Genomic DNA, 17,862 nt, shown 5'->3' with positions numbered 1-17,862 from the left:
AGCAATAGTGAGCTCACAGCTGCAGCTGCTACCTGTACCTCCATTTTCTCTGACTGCAAGAGAGCCTACTAACGAGGTCCTGGATCCTTGACCACAAAAATTGTGAGTTTAAAAAATATTTTTAATATAGCGCACACACACCCCTAATATTTAATACACTGGCAAATAATAAAAATCAAAATGTAAAATGAAGTTTATAGCTGTATAAGTCAAAAGCTTTTGAAGCTTTATAGATTTAAAGAGAATGATACACACGTGTTAACAAGTAGAAATATAAAGAGTGCAAGAAGATGGCTTAGGTCTATCTAGCCTAGATCTTATAGTAGGCCCTGTCTTCTATTAATGGTATTTAGCTCTTTTGGCAGAGACCAAACTTCTGTATTTCCCCCTTTTAGAAGGTTATACCCCTTATAGAAGGTTATACTTTGTTTTACTGATAGTCTAGCAAAATGTGTATGTTTTTAAATATAGATATACACCTATACTATATTTTCTATTTGTCTCAAACTGAGTCTCTACCAGGCCCTTCCAAAAACAGGTGTTTACAACAATGCAGTGAATGAGTCCCCCTTACAAAGGGGTTATGAGAGATTGAACCACTTTAACACTTCTGCTAACAAAACTCTGGTTCTAACAGTGTGGGGGGGGAGGGCGCTTAACCTCCTCTCCTCTGCACTTGATTCATCAGAACCAGGAAACAAACAGTGGTGATTCATCAGAACCAGGAAACAAACAGTGGTCTAAGACCAAAGAAAACATACAGCATACACAGCACAGCCTCACTGAAATCTGGCAGTTTTGTAAGCATTTTACTTTAAAATTCTGATTACTGATAATGAAGAAATGTATGATGAAGAATTCTGGATTTCCTTTTATCCTAAAACTCATCTGGGAAGTATTTCATCTGACCACAGCCTCAGGTACTCCTCTGTCACTAATTAGAGAAATACTGGATATTTCAGTGAAAAATTGCTTAATTATATTTGTCAGTCTGCTCTACACCAATTAATTATTTACTTGTAAAAATCTTTGATGCAATGCTATCCAGAGGTTCATTTCTGGAATGCAGACCAGAAGCTATATTTCCTCTTCTACCCCAATTAAGCTGAAGACTCGAGAGAGTCAAACACGTTGTGGTGGTACACAATGATTTACAATATTACACACTATAAAGAAAGGAATCATTTTCTTAGTTAATGCTATCCCTTATAAAGTGTTAAGTCACTGTCATGTTCCTTCACAAGCGGACATTTGTGATTTCTTTTTCCTAATATAGTCTCTTCTACAGAGAATGACTTATGAACTGAAAGGATGTTTAGGGGGGAAAAATCCAGCATTTCTTAATTGCACCTTCCTGTATCTTTTGCATCGAAGCTCTGCCCGTCCCGGTGCCGGCATACCTCTCACTATCTGAGCAGAGCAGGCAAGCAAGGAAGGGCCCGGTCTGTCACACGCTGGCCCTGAAATAACAAGAGGAGCGCAGCAGAGGTAGAAGACTCGGGCTTACTGGGCTCCTCCTCTCAGCCAGGCACCTGTGAGAAACTCAAGACAGCCTGGTAAGCAGAGCAGACACGGCCCTTGCCTGCAGGAGCTTGAAGCCTGTCCAGTAGGAAACGCAAACATCAATGAAACAGCCACACCCCAAGACAAGACGAGAGAGTGCTGTGGAGGAAGGTCACCCCAAGGATGCTCATGCCGCACAATCAGCGCGGGGTCCAAGGAAAATGCCTTGGAATGGAACACCACCGGTGGGCAGACCAACACAGCCGGGTAAACAAGCAGAGGAATGGCCCAGAAACCATGAACAAGAACACCCGCAAGAAGGGAAAATAAGACACGTGGAGGCTGTGAGTGGTACAGCTGCCAGAGAACAAGCCGGAAGTAGAGCAGTGGGATAGGTATACACACAAAACAGATCAAAATTCTTCCTGCAGGGAAGAATGATCACACAGAGCTTGTAAATCTTACTAAATATTTTACCCTTATTAAGTGGACTGGAAGCAAAGGTTTTTCTTTTTCCTTTTTTTCTGCTCCTCTTACAGACTGATAAGAGAAACAGAGCTGAGGAATGGGCATTAGATGCTGGCAAAGGAGCTGGAAACTCTGGCCACACAAGGGAGAGATGGTTCCCTTTGCATTATAAAGAGACAAACTGGGCTGGGAAAGTGGCTCAGTGGTAGAACGCTTGTCTTGCATGCCTGAGGCCCTGGGTTCGATTCCTCAGCACCACATAAGCAAAAAGAAAAAAGCCACAAGTGGCGCTGTGGCTCAAGTGTTAGAGCGCTAGCCTTAAGCTGAAGAGCTGAGGGACAGCGTCCAGGCCCAGAGTTCAGGCCCCACGACCAGACCCCCCCCCCAAAAAAAAAAAGGAGACAGGCAAAAATGAAACCAGTAGAGACATCTCAAAGACTTTTAGTAAAAACATAAATAAAGAGAACTTAGTAAAGCAGTGTAATGGAAGAGTGAGGGTTACTGCTTACCAGCATGTACAACTAGACAGGCTGAAGCTGAACTGAGCCAGGAAGCAAGGAGGCAGGCTAGTGTGAGGAAAAACATGGAATTGTCTGCCAACACTTTGGGCCAAATGGACTATATGAACTTAAATAAGGTGAAAGAGCGTAATTGGCTAAAATGAAACACAATGCAGTCACAAATCCAAACTGTGAGAGAAACTTCATTACAGTCAGGACACAGATAGTCCACTAAGAACAAGGCTCTCCCACAGTACACTGGTACCTAGTAAACCAGGGAAGAAGTACTTTAAGGGAATAAAAAGCAGAGCCCAATGCTGCTGAGAAATGAAGCAGTAAGCTTCTGACTCTTGTCTTATTGACAGGTAACGATTTACTCGCTTTCCCATCTCCTCCACTATGGAAGTGATCTAAAACACTAACCAAGTTCCAGGCAGAGAATTTGCCATTAGTTTTACTCTCTTGTAAGAGCTATGATACTTTCATACCTGTCTGATGAAGTATTGCATTTGTGTATTTTGCATTTATCAAATTATGGTTATCGTTACTGTTACTGTTATTCATTAATTTGAAAAAGCTTTTGTTGGTGGATGGCTGTTTGTCCTAGAGATGGGAAGTCTCTAATACAGATTCAGGTGACTTGAAACACAGACAGTTCAAAGCATTCAAGGGTTGATGATAACATTAACTTCTCCTATAGCTCCTTAGTAGAGAAAGCTCTGTCAACTGTCAACTTACAGATGAGGGAATTAAGAGAAGGTAAGTGATATAACAGTCAGAGCAGCTGACATTCCAACACTGAACTCCCCTTGAGAGCAGAACTCTTCACCACTGAGCACCTGAATCAGAAAAGTACACCAATGCACATAAGAAAGTGTGCGGCTATCAATACCTTTTCCTGGGGACAAAGTCCAGGGCATCCATCAGACCTCCATAGGAACCCTGTTAAGCTAAAATGTCAATGCTATGAAAGGAAAACTGTGTTTCTGCAGAAGAAAAACCTGATTTTAAAAACAACAGGGTGTTTTTTGTCCCATTGGGGGTTTTTCATGTCAGTTGTAGAACTTGAACTCAGGGCTTCTTTTGCTTAAGACTAGTGCTCCACCACTTGAAACAAGCTCCACTTCTAGCTTTTTGGTAGTTAACTGGAAATCCAAATCCTATAGCCATTCTCTACCCAGGCTGATTTTGAACTGCGATCCTCAGATCTCAACCTCCTAAGTAGCCAGGATTCTAATTGTAAGCTAGTGGTATCCAACTTCAAAAAAATCAGTTCTATTTAGTAGTAACAATCTTCTGCTCCCTAAATGTCAGGTTTCATTCCCAGAATCCGTGGAAAGACTGACTCAGGTAACTATAAACCAACAGATTTAGGAACTCAGAACCCATACCATTCACAGAAATAAAACTTCAGCTTACAACATGCAGCAACCTGCCCAGGAAAACAATACGTTATGAAAAACAACTCAGGAAGCCAGCCTGCTATCTCCACTGACAAACAGAAGCTAAATAATAACTCATATAATTATCTGCCTGAAATAGCCAACTCTTTTATGTTTTTGATAAAAACACCATTTTTAATCAAACTTCCAAGGTATTTTCTTATGCAAACTACCTTGTGATTTGTTTGGGATGATGTAATTAAATAGTTAAGATTTACATAGTAAATTTACATTCAAACTAAGATATGTTCTCAGAATCTGCTTCATAAACTGAAGGTTAAGTGATATGCAAGCCAAGTCTTGTAGCCAAGTCTTTGTTACAGCTATGACCAACTGTAGAAAGCCACGCACTTACGACCAATCATGTAAGATGCCCTCTCTGTCCACTGAGAGTGGAGCCCCAATGTTGCCTCTGTGTGACAAGCACCAAGTATTTAAGAGTAGCTCAAGATGCCGCAACAAGTACCCTTGATCTCCTCAAGCATGAAGAGAATGGGTAAGCTAGAAATTAGAAAGCAAGATCAGAGTTGAGAGCCTGAATCGCCATATTATCGTAGATATTTATGTAACCGAAGTTATAAACAATAACAAGAAACTGAGCAGCTACATTTACACAGCCTCAAAATCTGTGAGGCTAAGTGGCACTATTCTAAATTCTTAAGTAGTCACTGTCACAACAACCCAATAAAGTGTGTTCTATTACTGTGTTTTAGACAAAATAATAGTACAGAGAAGTAACTTGCCCAAAAACAAGCAGCTCTTAAGTTACTGTTCCTTGGGATTTGGATAACTGGCAGGTGACTATAAACCCAACTAGCACAACACTTAAGAAAGAAAGCTAAACTTCTCAGTATTTGGGTCCAGAGATGAAGGTCTTATCTGATTAGTCCCTCCCAGGAAGAAGTCAGGCTACCCTAGATTTTTTCCCTGCTCTTCTTTCCTGATGTCCTGAAGACCCAGGATAGAAGAAGATCTGCTCAGAAAAATGAAACTGAAAAACTGAAGTTTCCGAAGAAAAGCCACCAGGCCTGGTTCCAGGTTGGTTCTGAAGTGTTTTGCTCTTTAAAGTGACTAGCTTCAGAATCAGTCTTTTCACCTACCACGCATTTAGCATTATCTTGAGTATTATCTATCTATCTATAGCTCTCTCTCTCTCTCTCTCTATATATATATATATAGTGTGTGTGTGTATATATATATATATATATATATATCTTTAAGTATTTAATGTGCCTACAACGTTTCACACAATTCTGTGAGAAAAGAATAAAACTAATTTGAAAAGACTTTACCTTTATCATTCTGGAGAGATCACCAGCATCTGCTAATTCCAAAACTATGTTGAGTTCATTATCTTCAATGAATGATGCGTAATATTTAATTACATTTGGATGGTTGAGTTGCTGAGGAAAAAAAAAAGAAAATAGTAATCAAAACCTTTTTAAATTCCATGGGCTGGGAAGATGGCTCAGTGGTAGAGCGCTTGCCTTGCATGCGTGAGGCCCTGGGTTCGATTCCTCAGCACCACATGAGCAAAAAAGAAAAAACCCGGAAGTGGCGCTGTGACTCAAGTGGTAGAGCTCTAGCCTTGAGCTAAAGAGCTGAGGGACAGCGCCCAGGCCCAGAGTTCAGGCCCCACGACCAGACCCCCCCAAAAAAATACCTTTTTAAATTCCAAAGAGCCACTGCAGTTTTGAAACTGAAGAATATATCTATTTTTAAATTATAGAAAATTTTCTCTTTAGCCTACTGAATTTTGAAACAAAGACTGCAATATTTTTTTTGGTTTTGGTTATTTTGTTTTGTTTTTTGCTAGTCCTTGGACTTGAACTTAGTGCCTAAGCACTATCTTGAGCTTCTTTGTGCTCAAGGCTAGCACTCTACCACTGAGCCACAGCACCACTTCTGACCTTTTCTGAGTAGTTTATTGGAGATGAGTACCCAACTAAATACTGCAATTATTGAAAGCAAAATGAGAATAGTTAATTTTACTTTAATATTCTTAATTAGAAATAATAAATGTTTTACTTACAACTTTTAAAGTACTTCTATCCCCAACAGATATAAAAGTAGCTGCAGTAAGTTAATGGCATGCTTTAATCACTAATTGGTAGGAATTATATCTTTAATTAAAACTGGCGTTTAAGAGCACTCAATATTAAATAAAACATCTCTCTTCTACCCTACTTTGAAGTTACTGCTAGCCTGAGTATAAATCTAGCCAACAGAAAAGAGCAATGTATATCTACCATACTATATCTAAATACTATTTGTACATGAAATTATTTATATATAATGTATTCTTAAGAATATTCCTAAAAAATATTCACCTGTGCATTGTCTATACACATTTTTAATCTTTCTGTTCAATTTTTAAATAAGTTAACACAGGAAAAAAATCATTCCTCCAAGAAAATTATTCATAGCTGGGTGTGGTAGCACATGCCTGTAATCCCAGCTACTGTGGAGGTGAAAGTAAGTGGTATTCAAGTATGAAGCCGACCTAGGGAAAACTAGCAAGACTCTATCCCCAAAATGAAGTAAAAACAAAAGGTCTACAGGCTTGGCTCAAATGGCAGAATCTTTGCCTAGCATGCTCAAGGCCCTGAGTCCAATCCACATTTACAGACACAAAAAAGAAAATCATTCATCTTTCTTTTTTTTCTACTTAAAAGTTTTCTTCAGAGAAAGAAAGAAAGAAAGAAAGAGAGAGAGAGAGAGAGAAAAAGAAAGAAAGAAAGAAAGAAAGAAAGAAAGAAAGAAAGAAAGAAAGAAAGAAAGAAAGAAGGAAAGAAAGAGAAAGAGAAAGAAAGAGAGAGAGAAAGGAAGGAAGGAAGGAAGGAAGGAAGGAAGGAAAAGAAAGAAAGGAGAGAGAAAAGAAAAGAAGTAAGTACAACCAACAGAAGTCTGGGGCTTTACACTTTATCTTTTGGGATAAAGCTGACTTGTTTTAGGAACTAATAACACAAGTAGATGGTATAAAAACCACCACATCCTACCTAAAAATTTAAACCGTGGCATAAGCCACAGCATTTCATAAAAGAACTACATGAAAAAAGCAGCAGTGGGACTCCGACTACAGTGGAGGAAAATCTGAAGAGCTAGTGCTGACCTCCTCTTTATACTCCCCCCTGGAAGTGTAGAAAGAAACAGGTAAACCATTTGGCCATGTCCATAGTCTCAATATAACATCTTGAGCGAAAGCTAGTATACACTTAAATGCTTAACTTTTAAAATATATCCAACTCAGCATGGTCCAGAAAAAACTTCTTATGCCTATTTATCTATTCCCTACCTTGAAAAGGCAGAGTCCACCAAATGTTCTGATGAAACTGTTTTACTCTGAAGCCAAAACACCTCAATAATCTTCAGTAACAACTTTTTGCTTTTGCGATATTTCGATAGATCACTTGTCAACATGCTTAGTAATGCTGGGAAAAAGCCATGGTTTATTTTTATTTACCTTAAGCAGATCTATTTCCTTGATGCAATCAGCACGTGCTTTGGCATCCATTAAATCAAATATCTAAAAACAGAACCCACAATTATTAATAAAGTAATAAATTATACTTCAACCTTCCATGTAAATTCATTTTAACACTACAGCTGCATACACAGTGCATTACTGTACTCCACAGTTGTACACAGAGTACATTTCTTTATTGACTGTAGGAGTCTATGGGCACTTGATCTCATGTTCCCACTGACGCTTACATCCTTCCCTCCATCAGAGTTTGTAGTAAAAATGAAAGAAGATAACTGCTAGACATCTACTGACACTCAAGTCTTGAGTCCACATGAACAGAATGGAGATTCTTGTCACAAAGGTTGTGAAATGATAGTTAATAGACACTAAATGTATTTTATGAACTACTTCACCTAACTCCCATTAATCTTCATGAGAACCGTACTATCCTAAGCCCATGTTAAGATGAACAAAAGGAGGATTACAAAATTTAAGAGACTGGGAAAAGGTCACACAGCTAATTAATTGGAGCAAACAGAATTGGTTCTCAGAGCTATTCAATGAGAACCCAAGCTATGAGCCATTAATCCACTGGTGCAGATCATTTCTAAAAGGACTAATATATGTGATCAAAACAGGAACCACAACATTGAAAGTGGGTGAAAATGGATTCCTTGAAGAAAGAAGTTATGAAGTTCTGTTTTAAACATAGAGCATAGAAAGACATACATACATAAACAGACACAGTGTCTGTGGTATTAAATTTCTCAGAGGTATTAAAAAGATGTCTCAAAAGACTCTTTGAGGCTGGTGGCTCACATCTATAATCCTAGCTGCTCAGGAGGCTAAGATCTTAGAATAATGGTTTGAAGTCAGGTCTGGCAAGAAAGTCTATGAGACTTTTATCTGCAGTTATCACCAAAAAATTAGAAGTGGAGATGCGGTTCAAATAGTAGAATGTTAGCCTTCAGCAAAAACAAGATCAAGGACAGTGTCCAGGCCCTGAGTTCAAGCCACAGGGTGGGAAGGGGGGTTCTTTGAGACAACATAAGGAAGGAAATGTTGAGAATTATCCATCTATATGAAAACCACAAAATTAAATCATACAACCAAAGGATAGATCTCTGAAAACTAATCTCTCAAAGTTCTAAATATATGGAAAAAAACAAAAAATTTAAAATATGGTAGCTATTTCAGAAAAATTCCAAATAAATCAATGTTGCATACCAACACTGGACAATTTTTCAAAGTAACAACATTTTGCCAGGCACTGATGGCTCAGGCCAGTAACCCTAGCTACTGAGCAGGCTGAGTCCAAGGATCATGGTTCAAAGCCAACCCAGGTAGGAAAGTGTGTGAGACTGATAATGAGCAAGAAGGGACCTCTCATCAGAGGGGGAAGGCGGGGAGAGAGGAAAGACAAGCTAGTACACAGGATTTCAAAAATATTATGTCAAATCAACAGTGGAAGGAAGTACATTTTCAAAAACACTCAGTGTTGCCATTACGATTTCAAAGTAGTGACACAGGCTGGGAAGTAGCCAGTGGCAAATCGCTCGCCTAGCAAGTTCAACGTCCTGAGTTCGATCCCTAGTACAAAAAAAAAAAAAAAAAAGAAAAGAAAAGACAAAGAAGTGACACATACTGAGAACACAGACTATTTTCCATGTATGATCATCATTAAACCTGGAGCAAAGTCACTGGAACTCAGTGCACTCTTCTGTGAAAGCCTGGAATAAGGCAGCCGGATGAGGTGAGAGGCAAGAAGATGGGTCCTGAGGGCCGAGCACAAGAACCTGGACGGAAGTTCTAACGCGTTTGTAAGAAAATAAAAGAGCTGCCAAAGTAGGCTACCAGGGTAGGAACGCCACGGAGTTGAGCTGGGAACAGTAATGGAGCTCTTCAGACAAGTAACACAGCCTTAAAATAGCGTTAGATGAGGAAATTCAATAGATGATTCTTCAGGAATTTTTAAGACTGGGCTTATGACTCAATCAGCAAGGGAAGTCATCTGGCTACCGATAGTTTTAAAAAATTTTTCTTGTGAGCTCAGAGATGACTTTTTTTTCAAAGATGAGTCATGGCCTTTCTTTTCAGCACAAGTGTAACACATGAGGAGAATCAGTAACATGTCTGAAATGCAAGTACATTTCTTCTCACAAAGGTTTGCAGACATGTTCTCTAATTAAATAAGCTAAGTATAGCTTTATAACATCATCTCTCTCTTCTATAAGATAGTTACTGTTTAAATTAGAGGATGCCACAGCATGCAAATTCTGAAAGAATACACTGTTTCTTCCTACAGCACAGTGGGGCAGGGTGTAGGCGGTGTGGGGGCCGGGGGATAATATAACTAAGACTGGATGGAAATCTGATGGCACAAAATAATTCCTGCCTCTTCAAACTTCCAAGCCCCAGAAAGGAAAGTACAGTCAAGTAGGAATGGTTTGGATGGCACTGTCAGAGACCTAAGAAAGCTTTTGTTCTTCCTCTTTCCATCCTTCCTTCCCTTTTCTTTCTGCTGCTAGTGCAAGTATGACTAAATATAATAAAAATCACTACAGACAAGACTGGCTCTGGACTCTTCCACACTCATAATCAGTGAGAAGACAGAAAAGGGAGCCAAGGACCTGCACACGAATTCCTCAAGCCATCCATTTCCAGTTTGAATGTACTAGGCAGGTGCTCTACTGTTTGAGCCGTACCTCCAGCCCTTTTCTGCTCTGGTTATTTATGAGACAAGACCTTGCTTTTGGGCCCAGGCTGACCTGGACCAGGATCCTCCTATTTGGATTTTCTACCACAAATGAAAAGACGGGTGCTCAACACTGCATCCAGCTTTGTTTTGCTTTGATTTGTTTTTCTGTTGGGAGGGGGTGTTCTGGGCTGGCAGTCACAGGTTGCTGCATTCAGCTAGCGGCTGAGGTGGGGTCTTTCCAATCTCTGCCTCACAAGTAGGTAGGATTTCAGGCAAGAGCAACCAGAACACAGCCATCCTCCAATCTCTGGCAAATGGGCTTTTTTCAATGTTGAGTTTCTAATTGTATTTTGAAATACTGAAATTTGAAGGTTATAACCTTACTTGAGAATCTATTTTCTCAATACTCAGAGATTCACAGTAGCCATCTGATATATTTCACAAATGCATTAAAGAGTTCTTTAGGAACAGAGTAATCATTCCAAAAATCATTTGTTTCAAAATATAAATTACTGCATTCTATGTTGCATATTCTTAAGTAGTATATTAGAAGAAGGAAATGAGGAATTCTTACATTGTGCTTGTGACAAAATAAGTGAGTGATTCTGGTAACAACATTCAGCATCAACTAGTGGCGCTCACGATTGCTCTATGGCTCTTCATCTCTATTAAGCCACAAATGAGATAGGAGTTCTTGAAAATGAATATCAGGAAAGACACCTAAGAGTACCAGAATTACTGTTTATAATAGCCAACAACTGTCAACAGCCTAAACCCTGGGTGGTAAGAACAGAATATTATATAGAAGTGAAAAGGATAAAATACAGCCATGTGGGCTGGGAAGGTGGCTCAGTGGTAGAGCGCTTGCCTTGCATGCCTGAGGTCCTGGGTTCGATTCCTCAGCACCACATAAGCAAAAAGAAAAAAGCCAGAAGTGGCGCTGTGGCTCAAGTGGTAGAGCGCTAGCCTTGAGCTGAAGAGCTGAGGGACAGCGCCCAGGCCCAGAGGTCAGGCCCCGCGACCGGACCCAAAAAAAAAAAAAAAAAAAATACAGCCATGTGACTTCAACATGGATTGATTGCTCAAAGATGATATTAGATAAAAATGTACATATTATTTTAAAATTATATATTAACTTATTGTATGTATACTCTGTATAATATCTACATTATACACATGCGTTTCACTTAAAGAATGAAAATTAGAGCATGTAAGTACAGGCACTAGGCTTCAGTGGGACAAGAATATGAGGGCTAGGGCAGGACTTAAGAAGCAAAGAGAAGGAACAAGAAAGGTCAAACAAATCTGAAAAATATAGAAGGGCCGAGATAGGAGAACAAACTGATCCACAATGCTACTCATTAAATACAGAGTCTAAGTTGGGTCCCAGCGTCTACTTTTACTAACCTCACTCCTCTCCCAAGGGAATAAAGCTCACCTCACCCTTGTTTCAGTTGCTGCCAGTGTAGCTTGACTGCCATTTGCTAACTTCAAGCACTACAATGAATTTTCCACTGTGATGCCTACAGAGGTAGAACTTCAGTTGAGGATTTCATGGCTAGTTAAATATCCCCTTGGAAGTAATGGTGACAACTTAAAATCTACAAGTGAGGGTCATAAAGTTTCCAAGAGCATTCCAATTATTGCTGGATATAGGTGAATAACACTGACTTTTAAAACCTGGAGGTCATGTTAAAACTGAAACTTAGTTTCCACTCTGCATTACTCTTACTTCAAAGTTTTAAAAGACAATATTCATTCTTTCCCAGCATTCTCTACTTTCATCCCAGGAATACTTTTCTCTATCTAGTTGTCACATATGATAATTTTATGTGGATTTATATCGTTAAAGTTATCTTACCTGCACTTTCTTTAAAGCTACTGGTACTCCATCCAAGAGACAGGATGCTCTGTAAACTTCACTAAATTGTCCACGACCAATTTTCTTCTCTATTCGAAAGTTGGCTAATGTATTATAGCCCATATCTGGTCGTAAGGCCTTCTGTAATTTAAAACAGAAAAGTCAGAAAAAAATTTTTATTTATATTTTTTATTGTGAAAATACTGTACAGAGGGGTTACAATTACATGGGCAAGATAGTGAGTACATTTCTTATCAAGCATTGTAGCCTCCTCCTTTGTTTACCCTTCCCATCCCTTCCCAGCCTTCCCCTGCCCCCCCAAGAAAAATTTTCAATCACATAAAACGGTCACCATTTTCACTTACCAAGACAATGTCTAGGAAAAGCCTACAAACAGCTAATGACAAATATTTATTGAACACCTACACCTGTTGGGTACCTTTGTATATACTTCAGGACACAGCAGCAGACTAAATAGACAATAATCTCTGCACCTAAGGAATTTACACCAAACTGGAAAGGGTAAGACCACAGAAAATCAAGGAAGGAAGGCGCACACTACAGAAAGATAACAGGGATATTGAAATCTGAGATAAGAATTACCTTATCTTTCCTTTACAGAGAGTAAACTAATCTCATCCAATCTGACATTTCTCTGATGTTTATTGTTTAAATAGACCTTTTACGTACCCACTTAATCCAGCCTGCCAACTAACACTTGAAACACTTTTTAACTTCCTGGTTGTTATTTTTTTTCTCTAAAAAGAAAAAAAATCTACTAAAAGGAACTTTACCACCACATCATCACCTTCAGAAATAATATTTTTATTGTTTTCTTTGTGGAAAGAGCCATTTTCTCTTGATTGATTATGTGCCAGGCCCAGTGCTAACTGCCAGGGAAACAGATGACTCAGACATGTTTGGTGCTCTTAAGTAGCCTAACCGAATACGTGGAAGAGGTCATGCACTGCTCGGCACGGAAGGCACCATGCATACACAGTGGTAGTCCCTATGTGGAGACAAAGCCCAAATTACCCATCTGATCTTTCGTTCGCTCGTCTGTTAGCTGGCTTGTTGGCTCCCTCACTGAGTTAAACGGGAAGTCATGAACAGTCAGACCCTGTCTACCACTGAGGTCCAGCTACCCTCCAGCAATGCTAATACTGCTCTTATGTTCCCCGTGGCACTTGCTTTAGTATCTCTCCTGATAAAAATGGTCAGTTTAGGTGTCAGATGCCCTGCTCCCATCTTTCTGGAGTTTTTCTAAGGTTCCTGAAATGTTGGCAAGTACACCTTCCAAGCCTTTAGCAGCCGTCTTCACAGCCCTGTGCCCTCTCTGCTGAGCCAGCCTCGAGGAACACGGACTCGCAGTGGGGCACAACTTGTCCCCTTCTGAGAGGGCTGACTACTGGAGCCTCATTAGTGCATCTGATGGCGTTCAGCACTTAACTCTGAGGCCTACAAATAAAATTGTGTCAAAGATGACAACCCTATATCCCGCCCTATGCAGAGGGCTGTTCTGATACGTGACACACACGACACTGATCCCTAGAGTACATTTTATTTTGTCACCTCATATATCAGGTCAACAAAAACTGCAAAATTCTGCCTTGGAAATCTGTAATTCAAACACAAAGTATCTCAAAAAGAGTAAAGGACGAACAGTAATTTCTTGTAAGATACATTGCTTTTCTTCTTCTGAAAGTCCAAACTGTTACAATAATACAAAAAAATCTAAAACCTGACTTCCTGAATACAAGATCATGAGGTAATTTTTATGATGACATAAAACTAACAACTACTAATACAACAATAATGGGAGATACTAAAGTAGTGACTGGAGCTCAGCAGAGACACACGTTAGGGTTTTGTATTTCACCTAATTCAGTTCTCATGCCGTGGAACTTGCAGCTGTCTGAGTCTCCAGAAGTCCACGATACACTTCCAAGTTCACTAACCAAAACCACCCCAGCAAGACCCAGCATCATGGGATCTACCTCATGATCTACAGATATTTTCAAGTTCAAGTTCTTTGATTAAATATGAACTGATAACTGGATGCCAGTGGCTAATACCTGTAATCCTAGCTATTCAGGAAGTTGAGATCTAAGGATCAAATCGAAGTTCAAAGCCAGCCCAGGCAGGAAAATCTGCTAGACTCTCATGTCCTATTAACCACCAAAAAGCCCAAAGTGGAGCTGTGACTTAAGTAGTAGAGCACTAGCCTTTAGCAAAAAGGCTCAGGACCAGCATGAAATAATAATAACTACTATTATTATTACTATTATTAATTAAAATAAAGTGAGAGGATTGGGAGCATACCTTAAGAGGTATCAAACCTACTTAGCAAGTACAAGGCTCTGAATTCAACACTTGTACCACTAAAAAATCTGAGAAGAGATACATACTAAAATAATTTTAAAGTATACTATAAGAAAAACTTGTGAAAGGGAAATAATTGCCACGTTGCTCATTAAAAGGCTTCTTGTTGTCAATGAGTTTATAATTGCACGTACTTAATAAAGGAAGTATCTCTCAGATATTCAATGGGTAGTAATATATTCAAGTATTTAAACTTTAAAAATAAATTTTATTTTAGAAGGAGTGATGTGTTTTAAGCTGCCCAGGCTTTCCTAAGTGTAGACATACATACCTACATACATACACACACAGATGAGAGAGACAGACACACTGCGATAGTATGTAACATCCGAGCATGACAATCCTTCTCCCATTTACGCAGGGACCACTCGGCCTCCTGATGAAGACTTGTCAGTCTCCACAGTAAATGGAACAGCGTCATATAACCCATACACTGGAGATCTGACTGGGAATCCTATCTTCTGTCTGCACAATAACCTGACAAATATTAGCGGGAACTGCTAAGGCACTGTGACAACCGCATGCTGAGAGCAAAGTCTCACTAATGTGTTTTGGCATGCAGGTTTGTAATCACACATTTACATATGCAATGACCTACATTTGCATGTCAGATCACACACTGTCTTGGTCTATTAAGACTGGGCACCTCCCTGTGCTTGGCGGCCAGAGTGGTGAGAGAGGGCCAGAGGGCGGTGTTTTTTGGCAGTTGAGGGACGAACTGCCACCAAGGATTAGGTTGATATAGCCTGAGCATTAGACACTTCATTAGACGTAATCTGTTTAACAGTGGGCAGTGTATGTAAACTTCACAGCCCATTTGCGGCACCTTTGTCCCCCCATGGCCTTTCTTCAAAGGGCAGTGTGGGTGAATGACAGCTTGTCTCATCTGCTCCCATGTCCTGTCACCCGGCGAAGATGTGGAGCGCTGCCGTGAGAAGGGGCATAGCTGCACATCTCCCACTACCCTAGGGTCTCTGCCACACCGCAGTTTGTGCAAAAGCAGCTCCTAGAAGAGGAGGGCTCCTGTAGGAAATCATCGGAGTAGTACAGACACTTCAGCAATGACTGTGTGATACTGTATCCATCCACCCCCGCTTCATTTTGATGAATTAGGTCCCTCAACAGAGAGGGATCAAACAGACCTAACAGACAGAGCATTACATTAAGTGTTTTAAATAAAATATGGTATCATTACTTGAGTTCCACTCAAGAATAGAACTACTTGTAGACTATCTGATTATCCACCATATGTATGAGACAATAGATAGAGATGTATATGTACATGTATTTATAGATACATGTCTATATCTATTGCTACAGCCATTCCTATACCTATACCATATTAGGTTAGCACTTTACATTGTTCTGAGAATAAGTCAGCCAAAATATGAAATTTAAATTCATATGAAATAGAAAACAAGAGGTTTTTATTTGTTGCTGCTTTTGTTTCCTTTTTGTCTTGTGTGTTCATTTGTCTGTCTTTAGGAGGGGAAAGGGGTGCACACAAATGCAGGGACAAAGGGTAAACAAATGCAGCACTGGTACTCACTAGACACTATATTGAAAATGAACTGTACAACTTGTAGGTGGAGGGAAAACCTGGGAGAGAGCGAGGAAAGGGACGACATTGTCCAAAAGGAATGTGTTCTTTATCTGAAATATGTAACTGGAATCCCTCTATCACCTTTGTGATAACAATAAAAAAATTGAAATAAAATCACTTTTTTGCTGTTCTCTATTTAGAGTCTATCCGAGTCTCATTCTCTTCTGAAATGCACAAAATGGCCTTTTGTATCTGAGATGAATCACTTCAAGGATCTTCATCTTCCATGAGGTGAAAGCCTTCCTCTCTTCCATTCTAAAAAGAGGATGCGAGGACTTCTCTGGACAGGATGGGCTTGGGGCACCACGCCCCAGAGTTGCACCTTAAATGACACCATATGTGCTCTGGCCCCTCCCAAGACATTGCATTGGCTTGTTCTTCCAAAGAGCCTCTCTTTCCACGTGAGACAAACTACTGTGGCCTGCTCACATCAGGGGCAGCTATATTTGCTGGTTCTTGCCTTGGTACTAGCAGAGCAACTGACAGCAGTCATGCAGCTCCATAGAGTCCTTCAAACTCAGGCCCTGTGCTAGGGGATACACCACACTTCCTAGCCTCAGATGATTCATTTCCACTTTAACTATTTGTTACTCACTATACAGTGGATTCCTCAAAGACAGAGATCAAATTTTTTGTTTGTACTTAAGTAGACAAATATTCACTAACTTCAGGGAATGTATCTAAAGAACTTAGTGAATGTTTAGAATGCAGGAGATACAAAACATCTAGGGCCTGACAGTAATCATGGATCCGTTCTATGTGCAACCTAGTATGGGAGCTGGATAGTGCAAGAGAAAGAACACGGGGCCTATGACACACTTGCCTCTACCACCTTCCCAACAGGAGGAGAAACCCCTAATGTAAATGCAATTGTTAGTAATAAATCGGAGTGCTTTTTGAGAGGTAAGATCAGCACTGAACCCTGAACATCCTTCTTGCTCAAAAGCCTGATATAGGCATGGTTCATGTGCTCACAGAACTCAGTAGAAAAGCACACATTCTAGATCAGTCAGCAAGGTCCAACTCCTGGTTTTCATCCTTGTTTTAAACTGGGAAAGCCACGCTAATCTCTTCTGGTTTGGTGAGCTGAAGGAAAGCCTATGCCTGGGACTGTGTCTTGGTGAGGCGGTAAGGTAGGAAGCAATGAGGCAGAGCCAGGCACTTCCCCTCCCACATCTCAGCCGTGACAACTTTACAGACTGTGTTCTCACGCCAGGAGCCGCGTTCTCATGCCAGGGCGCGGTGTCCGGCCCTTCCTCAGTCCATGCCAGGGTTCCTGTGTCACACAGCCTGCTTTGTGCATTCTAGGTTTCAAGACTAGAATTCCTTGTTAGTCTCAACCTTGATTTTCTTTCTAGTTCCTCCTTCTCTGAGCCATGATTAAAGTCTGTCTTTGTTGCTAGACTTCATATATACCAGCAGCATACTTAATAGCGATTCCAAGTTATCACCCAACCCTGGGTTCCACCGTCCAACTGAGTTAATGCATTTTTACATGGATTATGTTCCTGGTTTATGAAAAGAGCCTAGATGCTTAGTTACAAGGCTACTCTGGTGATAACACAGTGTCATTCTATCCATAATCCTTTTAGTAATAATTAGGAGAAAACAGTATGTAAAACCGTATTTTGTGAAAATTACATTATCTGGTTGGAATATGCTAAAAATCAAGTTTAAAATAAACTGAAAAGCAGAATAATGGGCTATGGCCCATAGAGCATCGAGTTTGAAATCACATGACCTCCTGACAGATTAAAGTTGAAGAGTCCAGGGCTAATTCAGCACTCAGTGGCTTCCAAAGTTACTTATAAAGTACTATATGCCCGATACAAGTGTTTTAAAACTCATTTTTGAAAAGTCTCAAAATATAAGAGGAGTGATAAAAATGCATGACTAGATAAGTGCGTTAATATTATTAATATTAATAGTATAATTATAC

The 17,862-nt window shown here is 39.9% G+C and overlaps 1 protein-coding gene across 4 annotated transcripts in view; it reads right to left on the bottom strand.

Annotated features, from left to right (window-relative positions):
* The window catches only part of Nek7 (NIMA-related kinase 7), a 129,849-nt gene that overhangs the window by 41,623 nt on the left and 70,364 nt on the right, over nt 1–17,862 (bottom strand). For all 4 annotated transcript variants that reach the window (XM_013017448.1, XM_013017447.1, XM_013017446.1 and 1 more), the window contains exons 3-5: nt 11,939–12,079; nt 7,377–7,439; nt 5,206–5,316 (exon numbers count right to left, since the gene is read on the bottom strand). In XM_013017448.1, the coding sequence (XP_012872902.1) occupies nt 5,206–5,316; nt 7,377–7,439; nt 11,939–12,079 (315 nt within the window). The remainder of the gene's footprint in view (nt 1–5,205; nt 5,317–7,376; nt 7,440–11,938; nt 12,080–17,862) is intronic.

The sequence above is a fragment of the Dipodomys ordii genome, unplaced genomic scaffold (assembly GCF_000151885.1).
Source record: "Dipodomys ordii isolate 6190 unplaced genomic scaffold, Dord_2.0 Scaffold35, whole genome shotgun sequence".
NCBI classification, from domain to species: domain Eukaryota; kingdom Metazoa; phylum Chordata; class Mammalia; order Rodentia; family Heteromyidae; genus Dipodomys; species Dipodomys ordii.
The sequence above is the reverse complement of the archived record's forward strand: the minus strand, read 5'-3'. Positions and strand labels throughout refer to the sequence as shown.